Source organism: Magnolia sinica, unplaced genomic scaffold (assembly GCF_029962835.1).
Source record: "Magnolia sinica isolate HGM2019 unplaced genomic scaffold, MsV1 ctg236, whole genome shotgun sequence".
Classification (NCBI taxonomy): Eukaryota; Viridiplantae; Streptophyta; class Magnoliopsida; order Magnoliales; family Magnoliaceae; genus Magnolia; species Magnolia sinica.
This window is the reverse complement of record NW_026682787.1, coordinates 134,088-151,045: the sequence shown is the minus strand read 5'-3', so window position 1 is coordinate 151,045 and position 16,958 is coordinate 134,088. Positions and strand designations below refer to the sequence as shown.

At 36.9% G+C, this 16,958-nt stretch overlaps 1 protein-coding gene across 2 annotated transcripts in view; it reads left to right on the top strand.

Moving 5' to 3' along the window:
* Window positions 1-16,258, top strand: part of LOC131236121 (uncharacterized) — a 29,949-nt gene extending 13,691 nt beyond the window's left edge. For both annotated transcript variants that reach the window (XM_058233254.1, XM_058233255.1), the window contains 12 exons: window positions 172-263; window positions 2,629-2,703; window positions 4,502-4,593; window positions 5,473-5,602; window positions 7,058-7,147; window positions 7,777-7,842; window positions 9,682-9,773; window positions 12,359-12,424; window positions 12,535-12,601; window positions 14,120-14,208; window positions 14,765-14,891; window positions 15,628-16,258. In XM_058233254.1, coding sequence (XP_058089237.1) covers window positions 172-263; window positions 2,629-2,703; window positions 4,502-4,593; window positions 5,473-5,602; window positions 7,058-7,147; window positions 7,777-7,842; window positions 9,682-9,773; window positions 12,359-12,424; window positions 12,535-12,601; window positions 14,120-14,208; window positions 14,765-14,891; window positions 15,628-15,711 — 1,070 coding nt within the window. In that variant the 3' untranslated portion in view covers window positions 15,712-16,258. The remainder of the gene's footprint in view (window positions 1-171; window positions 264-2,628; window positions 2,704-4,501; window positions 4,594-5,472; window positions 5,603-7,057; window positions 7,148-7,776; window positions 7,843-9,681; window positions 9,774-12,358; window positions 12,425-12,534; window positions 12,602-14,119; window positions 14,209-14,764; window positions 14,892-15,627) is intronic.
* Window positions 16,259-16,958: the final 700 nt, after the last annotated feature.

Genomic DNA, 16,958 nt, shown 5'->3' with positions numbered 1-16,958 from the left:
TCCTGTGGATGTCTTGCTGTTCATGGGAAACGTTGCTCCTACTAAAACCAGATTCATTCTTAGAGAATCTGTTACCACGTCTTTTCATGCTATTGCGTACTCTGTTTTTTTTTTTCCTGGTAATTCATTTATATCATTCAAACATGAGTGCATGCGCTTGACATTTTGTAGGTTTATTGGAAGACGAAACAAAACACCTGGTGCACCTTACTACGCATCAGCAACTAGATGTTGTTCGATGGAATATAGCTAATCAAGATGAGGTTTGGTTCTGACTGTTTCTATTCCTCATGCATGTATTGTGGGCACATGAGGTTGCCCTTTTGGTGTGGTTATAATTTTCTGGGGTGATTGCCTTCTATTAGTAAACCATGGCATAGTTCATATTGATGAATTCACCAATAACAATCAGCGGCAATTTTAATTGCTTCAGGGCCTGTTTGGGTTGCAGTGGCTCTGATTGAATCCGTTAAGATAATCCCTAACTGTTTTGTTTCAGGTGGGAGGCAAAATGAAAGGAATAGCAAATGGTGCCTTTTTAGCACCTCGTTTTCCACATGGGATGTTGGGGAGAATCCAGCTAACCTACTTATTTGGATTCAAATATTTTAGGATGACAATATGAGGATTCTCCCCCACAGAAACAACTAGAAATTTCTATTATGTAGAGGGTCCAATGTCAAAAACTTATCAGGCACTAAGATCTTCCTGAAAATTTTGATTCTAACTTAATTCAACAGTGTACTTGTGCATCTGTGAAATCATATATGAACTTCCTCAGCTAGAAACAGCATAAATTAGAATATCACATTCCAATTTTTTTTCCTCAGCATGGACCTACCAATTGGTCCTTTGCTCCTCCTGGGCTGCATTTTCAAATTCATACACCCAACTCTCCAACCAAAGATTGGAGTGTTAAAGATATCAGTTAATCAATTACAGCAATCTTAATGTGCAATGTGTGCTACATTCCAGTACTAAAAATATAGACAAGATGTTGTCGCTGAGGGGAATACCAGCCTTGAACTCTTGTCCTCGTGTCAATGCTGCAAGCTTGGAGCCAAGGTGTTCCGTATCTATTACGATATGCTTGTAAAGGCTGATACGTATAGGTAACGGCCATGAATGTTACGCAATATGGGGGTGAAATAGGGCAATTGACTTTTTGGGACCGTATCATCCATTACAGTGGCCATAAAGGCCGTTATGGGGCAATTGAAAAACGATCATTTTATTTATTTATTTATTTAAATCCATTTTTTTTCCTCATTTTTTTTTTCCAATTTTCTCATTCCAAAAACTGTCCTAGATCATTTTACAACGGATTTCGACCACTCTTTCTGTAGTTTTTAAGATTAAAATTGTATATTGAAGTGATTTGAGCGAATAAAAGCTCCGAGGTCCTGTGGATTACCTGATGCACGTGGCTGGCAGGTGATTGCATCCATCCACAGGGAATAGTATCACCTTAAGAGGGTGGGGACACCCTGTCGTCATAAAAAAAGAAGGGCCTTTTTTAATTTTTAATTTTTTTTTTTCAAAAAGGCCTTTCATTTAAAAAAAAATGAAGTATTATTGATGCCTTTAAAAAAAATAAAAATCTAATACTAATGCTTGATTGTGACACCCTGTCCCTATTCATGTTCATAAATTCACTAGACAACCCGATACAACACTCTCAACAAAGAGTGGACTGTTACACTACCATCAACATGTTTAAAACAAAAAATGAATACATATTTATAATATTTACATTATTATGGATTTTCTAGATGTTTTTTTTTTTTTTCCAGAATTTTTAAAGAAAAATAAAATTTTCAATCGTTACGGCCAATACTCATATTGATAATGATGGTGACCATTACGGCCACCGTTACCGGTATGGAATAACTTGCTCGGAACATCAAGACAAGGAAATGCTGGCATAAGAAGTCAATGAATTCTTCTGGATTTTTATGTTCTTCTGTGATTGAATGCAAGCAAGTTTTCACATTCAAGGTTTACCTCTCAACAAGAGCCAACATTTAGTCATCGTATTTATTGCCAGCTAACCTTATGTGTGGACGATAATGTAGAAGCCAATTTCACTTGGATTTATTAATTCATATTAATAGCCAATTTTTCTGGCTGAGCCGATTGTGAACAGGCACATGCTTGTACATGTGCATGCTTGCATCATACATATACATTTGTACATCTGTGTACATGTGTATCAGTGTATGTGCTCTCGTGACCTCGTCTTTAGCTTAAGATTGGTCATGGGAACTAGGGTGGCAAATGAGTATACTGGGCTGATCGAAATCAAAATTTTGTTTTGGCCCGGCCCAACCAGTTCAAATTTTGGGCCCAAACCAACCCAGGGCTGGTCTATTTCTCACCCTAGTGGGAACCCACTTTTGTCTATACTTGCATATATGCATGCATTTTTGTGTTGTTTATGTATCTATACCAGGACATTACCTGTGGTCCTATGTGTGTTTGTCTTAAGAATGATTGCCTATCAAATTTGGTTTTGTTGATTTGATTGAGGTGTGCCCGGTTTAGGCATGTTAGTGTGACTTGATGGTTAAATAGTTTTATTTCTAGAATTTCAAGCCCTACTTATTACTTAGTTGTTTACTTCTGCAGGTTGCTTGCGCCTCTATGCAAAGTAACAAAATTCTTCTGTTTGATATTGGTTATATCTCTTCCGAACCAGTTGAAGTAAGTCATGCTGTTATTTTACACTCATAAATTGTGATACTTGCCCACTGTGCCATTAAGTTTGACGTTGTTAAACCTGTTCTCTATCCCTTTCCCCAATCAGTTTCTTCAATTGATGCTTGGGAATTACTTTCATGTTTTCCAAACTTCTAGACTCTAGTTCATTAAGTTGGTTACCCTATTCAATGCTTAAAACCATGTCCATTTTCATTGTTATGTGAGCGAAACTCATTCACAGACCTGGTCAGAAGATGCTAACACTTTTCATGCATAAAAATAGCTAAAGCTCATGACTGACTTGAACAGATGATATGAAAACTAATTGACTTGTTTGACTTCGTAAATTTAAATTAGGGTGCTTTTAGTTGCACTAAATATCATGATACTTTGAACCAAATTAGACTGATTAATCATGAAATATGCTGACGTTTCATGATACTTGGTGCGACCAAATGCGCCCTTGGTCAATTCTTAAGTTCTGCTTACTATTTGGTTGGGCACAATCATCATGATATTTTCCATCTAACATTTGGAAAGTTCTCCGCACAGAATTTGTCCTGTTCTTGTGCTGCACTGATCATGCATGGAAATTCCTTAACCCAACATACATCATCAGCATGTAAACCTTATCCAAACTAATTGGGGTCAGCTGCATGAATCTTGTTCTGCCGCTTCATGCGATCAAAGGCCGTAACTTCAATTAGACCATAGGTCATCAAGTCTTTTCTTACTACCTCCAGATCATCCACCCTTGTCTTTTGAGCCCCCCGCCCTTTTAGAGCCTACAACTTGCACCAACTCATTCCTAACCGGCGCAATTCTTAGTCTCTGTTGCACATGACCAAGCCATCTAAGTCTACTTCCCTTAACCATCTTATTACCCATTGGTGCTACTCCTAAGTAGTAAGTTCCCTCAAATGCATTCATTTTTAATTTTATCATTCTTCGTCTTGCCACTCATCCAGCTCAACATCCTCATTTCAGCTACACTCATCCTATGAACATGTTGTTCCTTATACTGCCCAACACAGTGTCCAATAAAGTACGGCTGGTCTTATAGCTATCCTATAAAATTTCCCCTTTAGTTTGAGTGGTGAATGGCAATCACATAAAACTCTCGAGGCACATCTCCGGTTCTCCGATCCAGCCTGAATTCTATGGGCAACATGCTTCTCAATCTTTCCATCTTCATGAGGTATTGAGCCAAGATATCACATGGAAATTCCTTAAGCCCAACATCCATGGAATTTTTTTTCTGAATTTCAGAGGTTTTCTTGGTCCATTATGGGACTCATAAAAATTGGCATGTGACAAAGTACTCGAATCTTACAATGAAAGTTAAGTACTCGAATCTTACAATGAAAGTTACTGTAAGTCAATCATGGTAAGAGAAATGAGTGTTCTAGAAGCTATTTCAAACTACAGAGAAATCAAGAGTGTTGTAATAACTGTTCCAATCTATAGAGAAATCAAGAGGAATCTCCATTCCCTACACCATACAGGAGACATCAGTTAAGATGTTTTTCTGCGAACTCTCTATATCAAATAAGGTGAACTACTAGAATTTGGTCATTGTTCTTTACACACACACACACACACACACACACACACACACACACACTGCAGTAGAAGAACGAATATATTCCACCTCTATGTAATCTGTTTTTACCAAGTTTCCATGCCCACGTCTTAATTTGTCAAGTTCTCAATATTAAGGTTGCCTTGTAGTTTGACCATAATAGTCTCGTTTTTATTCTCACTTTTGTGATGATTCCCTTTTGATTTTGCACTAATGCAGGTACTGAAAACAAGGCCTACCTTCACAGTGCATGGTTCTGAAGTATACAATGGTTTATCTGACATTGCTTTTATTTCATCTGACAAGTCAAGGTTGGTATCTCATCCTTAGATTGGATTATCAGCTCAAGACTAACTGGTTTTCCATTGAATGAAACTAGAAAAGTTCAGCACCTAAAAAGTTGTGAATATCCATTTCCATTGTGCCCTCTATCAAAAATTGAGTTTTGATTTGTATTAACAATTTGGGTAATGAAAATCACTAATATGATTATAATCGACTTATTTTGTTAAGATGCCAACTAGTAATTAAGCTCCCCGTTTCGGTAAGGGTCAATGCAGCATCCTTCACTACCGGAAACCACTTGCATGCTGAAGGTCATCATAGCCAGCATACATGCATTTTGACAATCCAATTCATCGGCCCCATTATGGATGGAGCGTAGCCTTAAAATTGCCATAATTAAATAATCTTAACTTTCTGATTTTGCCCATTGACTTTGGTTGGCTGATAGAACTTCTTCCAACTATACATTTGATAATAGCAGGTTGGATGGTTAGAATCATCCAATCGGTGCCTTTTGAGGCTAGCTCCATCAACAACGTGCTCGCTAGAGTGGTCTATATCAGGATGCATGTATTCCATGTTTAACATAGATGTGTCTCAGCACCATAATGAGGTGTGTCTTGTTGGATATCAGCTATTTGTTTTTCGTAGTGAAAATGTACCTACATAATCAGCTTGCTGTCCAATTAAGAGTTTTTGCCAAGCATGCATATGCTCTTCCATTATTGGCACCTACTGCTAAATTGGCATCTGCACTGCCCATATAACCTAGCAACATTTTACTTTCTAACTTTTAATGAAATGGAAATATTTGTTTTCCATGTTGTCATTCAAAAAAACTAAAAATAAATAAAAATTCCATGTTCTTTTGGGATAATTAAATGACTTCTCTGATTATTTTGTAGGTTGCTTGCATCGGATTTATACGGTGTTATTTATGTATGGGACAGGCGGATGAGTGACCATCCATGCCTAGAGCTTACCACAAATTTACGAAGCACACTCAATAGTATCCAATTAAATGTGGAAGATCGGGTTAGTAGTGTATACTGTAACCTTCTTTTACTCGGACGTGTGAACTTTGCCATGTGCAATGGTGATGGGGTTAGTAGTGTTTTAGTTTCATGCTGCCCTTACGGTGACTGAACTATCTAAATTTGCTCTTCATCATTTTATCTCCTTTTGGAACTTCTCCTAGGCTTCATCAGACGAGCTTATTCTTTATCATGAGTAGGCATCATAAAAATTATATAAAAAAAAGTTTGAAGAACAGTGCTTAACATTTTCTATCTTACCCAATCTGAGTAATATTTATTTATTGTGTTGTAGAGATGGATGTCTCCCGATCAAGAGGATTATAATTAAGAATGTGCTTATCCAAAGCAGCATAGGAGTTGGCACATTAGGAGATAAAATGATAGAGAGCATCTTGAGATGGTTTTGTATGTGCAACAAAGATATGAGGTGGCTCCAGTAAGGAGGGGAACATTGATTTGGGTTGAAAGGCCTGGAAAGTGGATGAAAAGAAGACCCAGTGGTCAAAGTCTCAGTACCACACTGTATTGCACCCTTGGAATATAGAAATTTTGTAGGAAACATTGCGAAATATTGCATGCATTGGATAATATACCGTAATTTGTGGAAAATTGGGAAAACTGAGAAAATGGTTGAATATTTTAGTGAAACTTCAGGAGATGTTCATAGTCACATGATTATTCACTTAAAACATTACCAAAAAAAAAAAAAAAGAATGAAAGAAAGAAAAGAACAGAAAAGAAAAGAAAAGAAAAAGAAAAAAAAACTATGCACACTAGTTTTCCCATTGCTTAGGGGACAATACCATCCGCTCTTGAATATAACTGATGTCATTATATAACTGAGTTAATATCATTCAAATCACCTCCTGCAATGCTCCTTCAATCCCGTCACTCCACAGCAAATATGATTGTGATAGTTACATGGAGTCATGGACCTGCATCTGTTTCCCCCCCAATCCACTTTCCATGTTGCCAACCGATGGCAGATTGCCATCTCCCGACATTTTAGACTAGTAGAACAAGAGAAGACTACAGGCATTGGAAATAACAATTAATATGGTTTTTCAAATTTTCGTATTTAAAAAATAATTTGTTTAATTAAATATTTTCAAATAATTAATATTTTTAATAATGCATATGTATAATGGTCTCCCCATTACATATTTGTTATATTGTAATCAGTAAATTTTGTTATTTTCTTTTTCAAAATTTTATTATTTTGTTAACGAACTAATTTCTTTGGAAAATAATAACATACAATTAATTAATAGAAATATGCAAGGGGTCACCTACTGCATATCTCCATTGTTCTTTTAAATATTTTTAGTTGTTTTGCAGGACGCCTGAAGTTATAATTTAATGAAGCATCTAACTCTTGCACTTTCCTCTCGACATTTGTATATTATCTTGTATATAAATTTAAAAAAAAACCTCACTACTTCTTGATTCGTAGATAGTTTATGGAGCAAGTAAACAAGGGATCATCTATGCCTGGGATCTTCGTGGCGGGAGAACATCTATTGCTTTTCAAAGTCACAAAGAGGTATACAAGAATGGACATATATGTTTTCTTCAACATCCAATTATGTGCTTGCAAAAAGTGGCTTTGTTCTATGTTCATGACAATGTGAACATGGCAATGACGTTATTATTCCAAGAGCCTAAGAGTCCAGGATGCCTAGAAACCTCTACCAACTCATGTGTAACAAGTGAATGCACTTGTAATTTAGTGAAATTAAACACATTTAGTGTCTAGGAATTCATTGAAAGGGATTAATAACATTCATGATTTAAATATTTAGTGGTCAAGTCATGCTCAATGAATCTCTAAGTCAAAGGGTCTTGGTCAGTTACTCTTCGAGTCAATAGATATTTCTTGGGTCTGTGCCAAAAAAAAAAAAAAAAAAAGAGTTAGAAGAATCCATAGGAAGGGGAAAATACGAAGTGAATTTGTGCACACAAAAGAGAAACTAAACTTGCCATATTTTCTTTAAATCGAACCGGCAGGATAATGTGTCAACTGTCAACCAATATGAACCTTGAAGATGAATTGGTAACATCTACAATCCAAGAACCTAAGTTATGATCATATATATGTCAAATTGCCTATTTGAATCTAGTTTACAGTTTCAGTCATTCATTGTATTTATGTCGGTTGGGCTTTTGGACCAGGTATATTATCCACCTGTAACATCTGTGAAGCTAGCACAGATGCTAGAGAAAATCACATCCTTGAAGGTATGCAAAACTAATCACAATTTATTCAGCTATTTGATTTATATTTTTGTATTGATTCCTGTATTTGACATCCACATCTTATGGTAATATGTTAAATATCTTCATGCAAGCACTTCAAAGTTGTTTGTAGTCTCTTTGCATTCACATCTCATTTTAATTCTAAGACTTTGGGCATGTATATGTGAAAAGATACATCCAAATTGATTAAAACAATTCCATGTCCATTAAAACAATATTCTGATTTTGTTTTGTCCATGAAATTTGGGACTTGCTTTTTGGCTGGGTATGGTGATGTGGTGGTACTCTGTAAAGCTTTGTGATAAATGGTTAAGGAAAAATAATACCAAATAATCAGTCATAAAGATGTATTCTCCTAATTCAGGCACCCAACCAAAAATCGGATTGCTGCTTAACCAAATGAACCAACAAAGGAACACATGAGATTGTTCTGTAGCCAATGCAGGAAAAGATTTAACAGGTGAGTTGAAATTTTAGGTTTTGGGTTATATGAGGCCTAGAATTAGTCGAATAAGAGTGGAGAGATTTTTGTGGTGGTCGATAATGAGAAAGAGAAGTAGAAAGAATGATAATTGGATGAGTCAACTTAGATGAATTCAAGATTGGAGTCACACCAATCAATTACATACATCGGACCTCTGAAGGGGGTTGATGGACTCACATTAGCAAGGAAGTAAGTGCTGGAAAATTTTGTTTCATCCATTCATGCTCAAAAGAGAACTAGTACATGGCTTTTTATAGAAGAGAAAACTTGCTAAAGAAGCTAATGGTCAATTTAGGAAATCTGCTACTTTATATTTACTACCTAATTGATTCATCTTCCTGGGAAACTAGATTAATTCCAATGCAACTTTGTTGTTTGAAAACCACATTCAAAAGTTCCTATGCATTTCGCCTTCTTAGTCACCCTCTTTTAATGACTTAAATATCTAACGGTCCCTAGGCACTTGGGCTTGCATGCAAGTTATGGGCATGGCCTATTCTTGGTTCTTGGGTTGGCTTTGGGCTGTTGCCGTCAGTAGCAATGCTTTGTAAATAACCACTAAAAAGGAAGAAAATCAGTACTTAGCAAGTAATTTATGCTACTGGATTAGTAAAGTTTTGTTTACAAAACCCTGAAGCTTGTCTCATCCATTTTTGAATTATTCTTGCACAATTCATTTCTCCTCACACTAGTTTACAAATGCAGCCATAGAGATTTCCTGTGCTCTGGGACCTCTTTGTTTTGTTGATAATTACTTTTTAGCACCCATGCTCTTGAGCTGGTCATGCAGCCCCACTAGAAAATATTTCACGTGGTTGAAAGTTATTTTTGTCATTCTAATAATCAAACTCTAGCAGCAGTAACATTTCTCTTATCCCAAGAAACATAAAAATATTCATAAATATTCATTTCAAGCTTGGAGGCTCTACTTTTGTTAACAAAGGTTCTGTTCTGAAAATAGGGTGCAACATAATTACAGAAATTTCAACATATGGTGACAGAAAATGTTTGCCCTTTCACTGGTTGCTTTACACTTTCTTTACAGATTGGTTTATTCTATTTAGTTCTACAGCATTGTAACTGAATCTATTTCTGATCAATGTTTATAGCAACATCAGTTACACACATCTTTGCAATTCTTTTGGTTAGGCAATTTTCTTTGATTCTCTTCCTTGTTTCCTTTTTTTTATTAGCTGAACCTGGAAAAGCACTTACTGAATGTTTTTAGTCTACCAAACGAAATGAAATAAAATAATTCAGAAAAAAAAAGAGTAAGCTTTGCAAATTACATGTTACCAAAACTTTAGTTGTACCAAATGTTTCTTGATATCTTGCAGGCACAGTCTGATATTTACTCAAAGGAAATACACTCAATTGACCTTGATCCATCTTGTCCATATCAGTTGGCATTCCATCTTGACGATGGTTGGTAGGTTGAGGAGATAATTCAATTTTCTCTCTATTCACAGCATCTTTGCTTGTTATTAAATGTTTTCTGGATAATCACAGATATGGCACGATTGCTGATGCTGGCCTTGAGATACGTGCTTTGGCTATCATGTTTAACTATATCCCATTTCATTAGGTGCATTCTATACATTCTGAAATTCAACATGCTAATATTGACAGCGTTCTGGCATGACTAACTCTATACTAAAGATAAGTGGGAGGCTGATATTTGGCCTTCTACTTGTTTGACTTCAGAACTGATAGTAAGCGGGAACTATTGGTTGTTGGTCGGTGAGCGGTGCATGCTTTTCAGACAAACATGCCGTATGGGATATCTACCAAGTTAGTAATGTCCCTCTGCATGTGCTGTAAAATTGATATGAAAAAGGCCACAAATTTCACTATTGTGCTGTGGATATGTTATTTGATGAGAGAGTCTGATGGTACACCCCTTATGGTAGTTAATTACCTGAGGGAGACTAATGCAAACCTAATAATAGGATCCAGATGCCTCTCCACCATAGTTACCCTATGCAATCCCTTGCAGTTCCTATGCACACAGTGCTTCCCTGCAAGCTTCGTTCTGCTCCTACATTTGCAAATGGCATCCTGTGAGCTTGAGATTGCAAGTTGCAATCATCAAGGGCATGACTTTTGCCTTCAAATATACCCCATCAGAGCAATAAACCATTGCTGTAATGTTTGACTGGATCGGGTTCAAGGGCTTTCTTACATGAATTGTTTAGCTTCAACTCGGTGCTCATATTGGGTATGTATCATTTACTCTTATATGTATAGATGTCTTGTGGCTGCTCCCTACATGTTCATATACTCTCTTCTGTGTCTTACATGCACATTGGTTTGTAAACTTGGCCAGAAACTCCCCTTTTAGGTTCATAGGTTTTGGGGAGAAATTTTGTCGCAAATACTATGTTGGGGGGGGAAATTTTGTTTACCTGAACCTTGTTTCCATTCCATAATCACCTTCCCATACCATGGTTCAAATCCAACCCCCATGTCCTTAACACAAATTCGGATATGCATCATGATGTCTATATCACAGTAACATTGACATACGAGTATAGATGATTGTCATCTGGGAGAGCTAGTAAGTTAATAATTGGGACTAATTATTGAATGAAACTTCTGCAGATAATGTCGCTTCCGCTTCAGAATCTCGTGATCGATCATATAATTAGCCCATTTATGCTTTTTTCACTGTTTCCTTCTGCAGCTGCTGCACTTCTTGTAAATGTTTTAGCAGTTGTCACCATCTTAGTTGCAAATCAGTGGCTCCTGTATGTGACAAGTGCAATGTCACATACAGGAGCTCATTTATGCTTTTTTCACTGTTTCCTTCTGCAGCTGCTGCAGTTCTTGTAAATGTTTTAGCAGTTGTCACCATCTTAGTTGCATATCAGTGGCTCCTGTATGTGACAAGTGCAATGTCAGGCCTGGCGACCAATTCTGTGAACAAATTAGTTAGTTGTCACCATCTTAGTTGAAAATTGTTCTCTGTACTCCTCTAAAGTTTAACTCATCTAATACCTTAATTTCAATCATTTTCCGTTATGCTTTGGCATTTTGGAGGAACTGACAAGATGTCAGTGATTGAAAATGTTGCCTGAGGACTTAACCTCTTCAAAGTAGGCATCTCCCATTTATTCCCATGTTATCAAAGAACTGAGTTCAAAGGTTGAATAAATGGAATTTATTTATTTTTGGTTACTTCACCCTCTTTAAAATTTCCAAGTATCTCATCATCATCTAAACCTTATCCCAATTAATTTGGGTCAGCTAGAAGTTAAAATTTCCAAATATCTACTATGTTGAAAAGATTGTATGGCTGGTGCATTGGTGGTTTTTTCGATTTATGCCTGTTATGCAGTGCATGGTTCTTCTGATGTAGCCTGTGGTTAGTGCTTGGAATTGTGAAGATCAAACACGTGAGGTTATGAGAGTCTTTTGTCGGAGATGACATCGACAAACTAACTTTTGACGTCATATTCCTTCAGGCTTTTCATATTCCATAAGATAATCAGTTTTTAATTGTTAGATAATCAGTTACAAATCTTTCTTCCTCATATATAATGCATGTGCATGGATCAGATTCTGATTGAGCAAATCTTATACGATCATCTTGAAAATTTGTTGTTTGCTGTATGTTGTTTTACATAGCTTGGTTGTAATAGAAGAGCCAGTGAAATTACTTGCAACATGAGCAATATCTAACCTTGGGTCTTCTCACAAATTTTGAGATGGGGCGTCAAGTGTCAACGTTTCCTAATTTGCAGTGTTGATTTGAATGTCATTGCCTTTATTATGCACTCTGATCTTTTGCACACTGATCAAAATCAGGTTTGATTTTTCATGATATGTATGAGTCTTACTGCAGTTTTGAAGTGCCACAAATCATAGCTATCTGATTATTGTAGTGATTCAAGCCATTCATGATACTTCCATTTTTTTTGAGTTTTTCACAAGATTGTATATAAATCCAAGTATGATTCCTTTGACACATCTGTTTGATCTTTAATTCATATTCTATCTACATTGTTTGTGTAGGTCTGGAGTTCTGAATATTTATAATTTTCAAGTGACACACATGCACTGCCCACCCCCTGCTTGGTTGTAAGTGAAGTTGATCTATGTACTTTCATATGACATGATATTTTAGAGGTCAGGCCAATTATCTGTCCTCTCCCATTAACCTTTTCTTCTCTTTGATTTGTGGGAATTAGGCACGGCAAAGACATGTCAACCAATTCTTTGCACTTGCGAAAACCAGCATGGTTAGGAACTTGTTCGGTAGGATTCAATCCGATAATTTTACCTGATTTTTATTTCTAATTTAGTTATTGAACTGTCGTGTTTCCCCCTTTAATACCCATTGGTGTCCATTGCCCTTAGAGCTCACATTGAAACCTTTGTTAGAAAGGACCTTCATTTTGGCATAAACTCATCTGCCACCTCTACTGCTAATCCCTCTCATCGTTTGAAGTATCTTTGATATCATCGAAATATCCTAGATATTATCCCTATCTCCAGCTCAGTGATATTGATAACAGCGGTAGTGATACTGATAACATTGGTAGTATAAGAAATTCCAGGTATGGGTTATGTATTGCTAAGTATCGCCAATGCATCGATATCGCCAATAATTTTGACCGTGCAAATTCTAGGTGTCACTTGTATTGCCAATGTATCGCCAATATTTTTTACTGTGTAAATTCCAGGTGTTGCTTGCATCGCCAGTGTATCGGCGATATTTTGATAATATTGCCAGTGTATCAATATCGCTAAAAATCTATTTTTATTTTATTTTATTTTATTTTTCATTTCAATTTTTTTTCTTCATGGGTGCATGGTTGCGTGCGGTGTTCAATTTGTCAGCAATAATGTCAATAATATCGTGCTATTATCATTATTGCAATATGGGCAATATCGAGACCACAATCTTCTATTTTCTTTCCAGTTGTTGACGATTTCTTGGTGAAATGTCATGTGTTGTCGATATTCTGAAATACTGATGGATGTTTGGATGGATAGATGGGACGGATGGGATGGTTGGACTGATTTCTTACGACTACACATGCTTTTAGGTCCCCCATTAAATGGAAACTTATTATGTATGCATTCTTTTTGTAATTTTTATTCCTAAATAAACAACTACGTGTATTTTAGCATCTCCTGAAGTTTCACTGAGAAATTCCACCATTTTCCCCATGTTTCCCGCACTACCGGTTATCGGCAATATTATTGGTGATATCGACATTGTTTCCGTATCCTCGGCCAATGAAATTTATTGCGATACCGATATTTCGAGCACTGGTCCTTCTACAGATACCAACCGAACCTTAAGCATCAGAATCAGTATGACTAGAATTAGGTTTATTATCTTTGCTTTTGCCGGACTGTAGGTCCTTACTATGTTTGACACAGCAGAAAGTTGTGACATAATTTGAGGTCATTGTGAGGCCTGGCACCAGTCTTTTATTGCTCTCTGAGTATCATTCTTTCAAGGTTATGAGCTTATAAAGTTCCAAATATAAGTATGTTTTGCATTAGCTTAAATGAAGGTTTTGTTGATTTTTACAACAATACTGTAGCATGCCAAAAGGAAGTTATTTGTCTATTTATTTTTGTGCACAAATGATGAATGACCAAAGTTAGCAACCTACGCATGTATATGAATATTGTGATTAGAGCTACACTCAGCAAGCCATGACCTTATGTGTTTGTGGTTTTCTTAGAACTATAGCAATAATTAACCATGGGATTCAGTTATAGCAAAAATATCTTGTAATGTCTTGTCTTCTTGTGCAGATATATGCAGTTGGGTCTTCATCTGATGATGGGATTCATCTGCTAGACTTCTACCCAGACTCCACCTCAGCATGCCATGTGGATTTCAAGTGAGCAATATCCAAATCTAGTTATCTACAATTATGAAGTTATACAAGCAATTGATCCCACCATGAGTATCACATTTTGAAAATCAGGACGATCCACCCATTAGATGGGCCACACCTGTATATTGAGTCAGAACATCGCTTATCTATCTGTTTTGATGGTGTGACCTGCTTGATGAGTGGATCAACTGATTTTTGCTTCAGGTGACTTTCATGATGGGGCCTACCATTTGCATGCTTGAATGTCCCACAGGTGACTCATTAGCAGGAAAGATGGAGCTGCATGCTAAGCTAGCATATAGCTGGCTGTAGGTGATCAGTTTTCTTTTAGTTGTGGAAGATAGTACAATTTATTGTTTCTGAATATTTGAGTTGAGAAATTTAATTTTTACGAGGGTACAGTTTTTATTTTTTATTTTTTATTTTAAGGTTTTAAATTTTTTTGGGCATCTGTGCGTTTGTGTGAAAGCCTTTTTGTAATATGTAAATATCTTTGAACAGTGTTGTTGTTAACTTGGAATTTTTTTTTCCATGTTGATTGTTCTCTTTGTTTCTTCAGCGAGGAAACTAAGAGCATTTCTGAGGAAGAGAATCAAAGAGTGCTTAACAAATTCATTCCGTTATCTAAAGGTGTTACTGCTTGTGCTGCACATCCACTCAATGGTACAATCATAGCTGGAACCAAGGTTTGTTTTTTTTTGGTTCTTCCCCTGCCAATGAGGATTAAATTTCTCTTAGAAATAAAGTAAAGAAAAAAATCACGATAGTATACCTATATACTGATTTCCATCAACTTTGCTGTCAAATTGCTTACTACAAGTCTTTTTCAAGTCCCTATGCTTTCCTTTGTTGAGGGCATCTGCATTGTTTTCATTGGTCGTTTCCTGGATTGAGTTTTGGCATTTGACACGCAATATGTATTATACATCGGATGAACAATCTGGAATTATGGAGTGGGGTATTTTCTACGAAGGGTTTGTCTTTCATAAATATCGCCAAGTAGGGTACTTCTTTGGTGGATCAACAGTGAAATTTCTACCCTTCAAACAAATGTTCAAATAGTCAACTGTCATTTTCTTTTCTTTTCTTTTTACCCCTTCCAAAGATTTCTTTGTCATTTGTTTTAGAGGTTCTTTTGATAAGAGTCGGGCTACTAAAAGAGATTTCTTCAAACTCCTATTGGTTGAAGAAATGTGGCCCACCTATTCTTATTTGGACTCCTTATTCAATGCATAGGTGGCTCCCATCATTTCGGGGTGGGTGACCCAACTGGCAATGGGATGCCCCATCTTCATTTCCTCTCTCCAGTAACGTGGCCCACCTTTCTTGTCATGTTTGATTGGTTGGGTCGTACTGCATTATCAAGTTGTAATTCAGTAAACTAGTCTCTCAAGCTAACGGTTTTTGTATGTTTGGCTATAGCAATCTTCCTTGGTTATGGTTTCTCAAAGGCATCAGTCCTGTAGCGATATTGAAGAATGCAGCTCAAGTGACAAGATATTCTGACAAAATCCAGCAGCAATCTTCTAAGATACAGCATGACATGTAAAAGCCTAAGAAGCAACTGCAACCTTGTTATTTCCTTCTACAAAGCCAGCTTCAGGAAAGATAAATGGGTGATGTCTGAATGCAAATACAGGGTCTGAGCTCCAAGTCAACAGACGAAAATGGAGAGTTACTATGTGGAAGGATCTCCATTGTGGGGGTTGATCAGACAGCTTGGCTTGAATTGGGAGCACCCGCAGCACATTGCAAGGGAAGTGGAAATTGGTTCGTGCAGATGCTGTATAGTATTTTTAAGTGAAATGCCGATTCGAATGCATGGGTCTGGTCCCAATCACGTTTCTACCATTGCTTTGTGGTCATGCAGTGCAGAAGCTACAAGTGCTGCTTCCTGCATGCCTTCCAAAAAAAAAACAGTGCTGCTTCCTGTTTGGGTTCTGGATTATTATCAAACCTACCATTTTGGGGTAATGTCTGAAAATTTTTAATTAATTTCTGGAAAATTGAAATATAGAAGATAGAAAATCATGGAGAACACCTTCACAGCGCCCATCCCATCTTTCTTGCTTTTCCCTTTTCTTTTTTTTTCTCTAATGTGTTCTTCCGACCTCATCTTTTCAAACACCTACCTTTGCAATCCTTTATTTATTGGAAAGATTTGCCTCCAGTTAGTCCCGTGGATAAAAAGGAGTGATTGTCATCCCTACCTCACGAGGTTGGTGGGGCGGTGGCCGGGCGGTCCTTCTCGTGGTCCTAGTCATGGATGGCCTGCCATTCAAAATTGGTCAAAACTGACTATGCTTTCAATACAAATAGCGGTCATCGAGTGGGTGGTAAAAATGGAAATTGTTGCCAGCCAACATACCCCATGTACATGTCTTGGACCATCATAAAATGTGATTTCAGTTGTAAGCGTCAACTTGACCTGCCAGATGGGAATGATCAAAGGCTTGAATGCAAATTCAATTCTGTTTTTTTTTTTGTCACTGTGTATGGGGTCTCGAGTCACTCATCAAGTGATCTACACTACAGTCTAGATAATTTGATCATTAACTGGCTCAAGCATGTTGGATTTGTTTGGTATTAGGACAATTTACACTGGTGAGATCATTTGCAACAAAGGTGTTATTATTACATCTTTTTCCATTTACTCTGCAGGGAGAAAACGGTACATAAATAAATGAATCCCGGATCCTTGCTCTTGCTTGGGAGGTAGACTCTTGGGAGTTTCAACACCCGGTCAAGGGTTC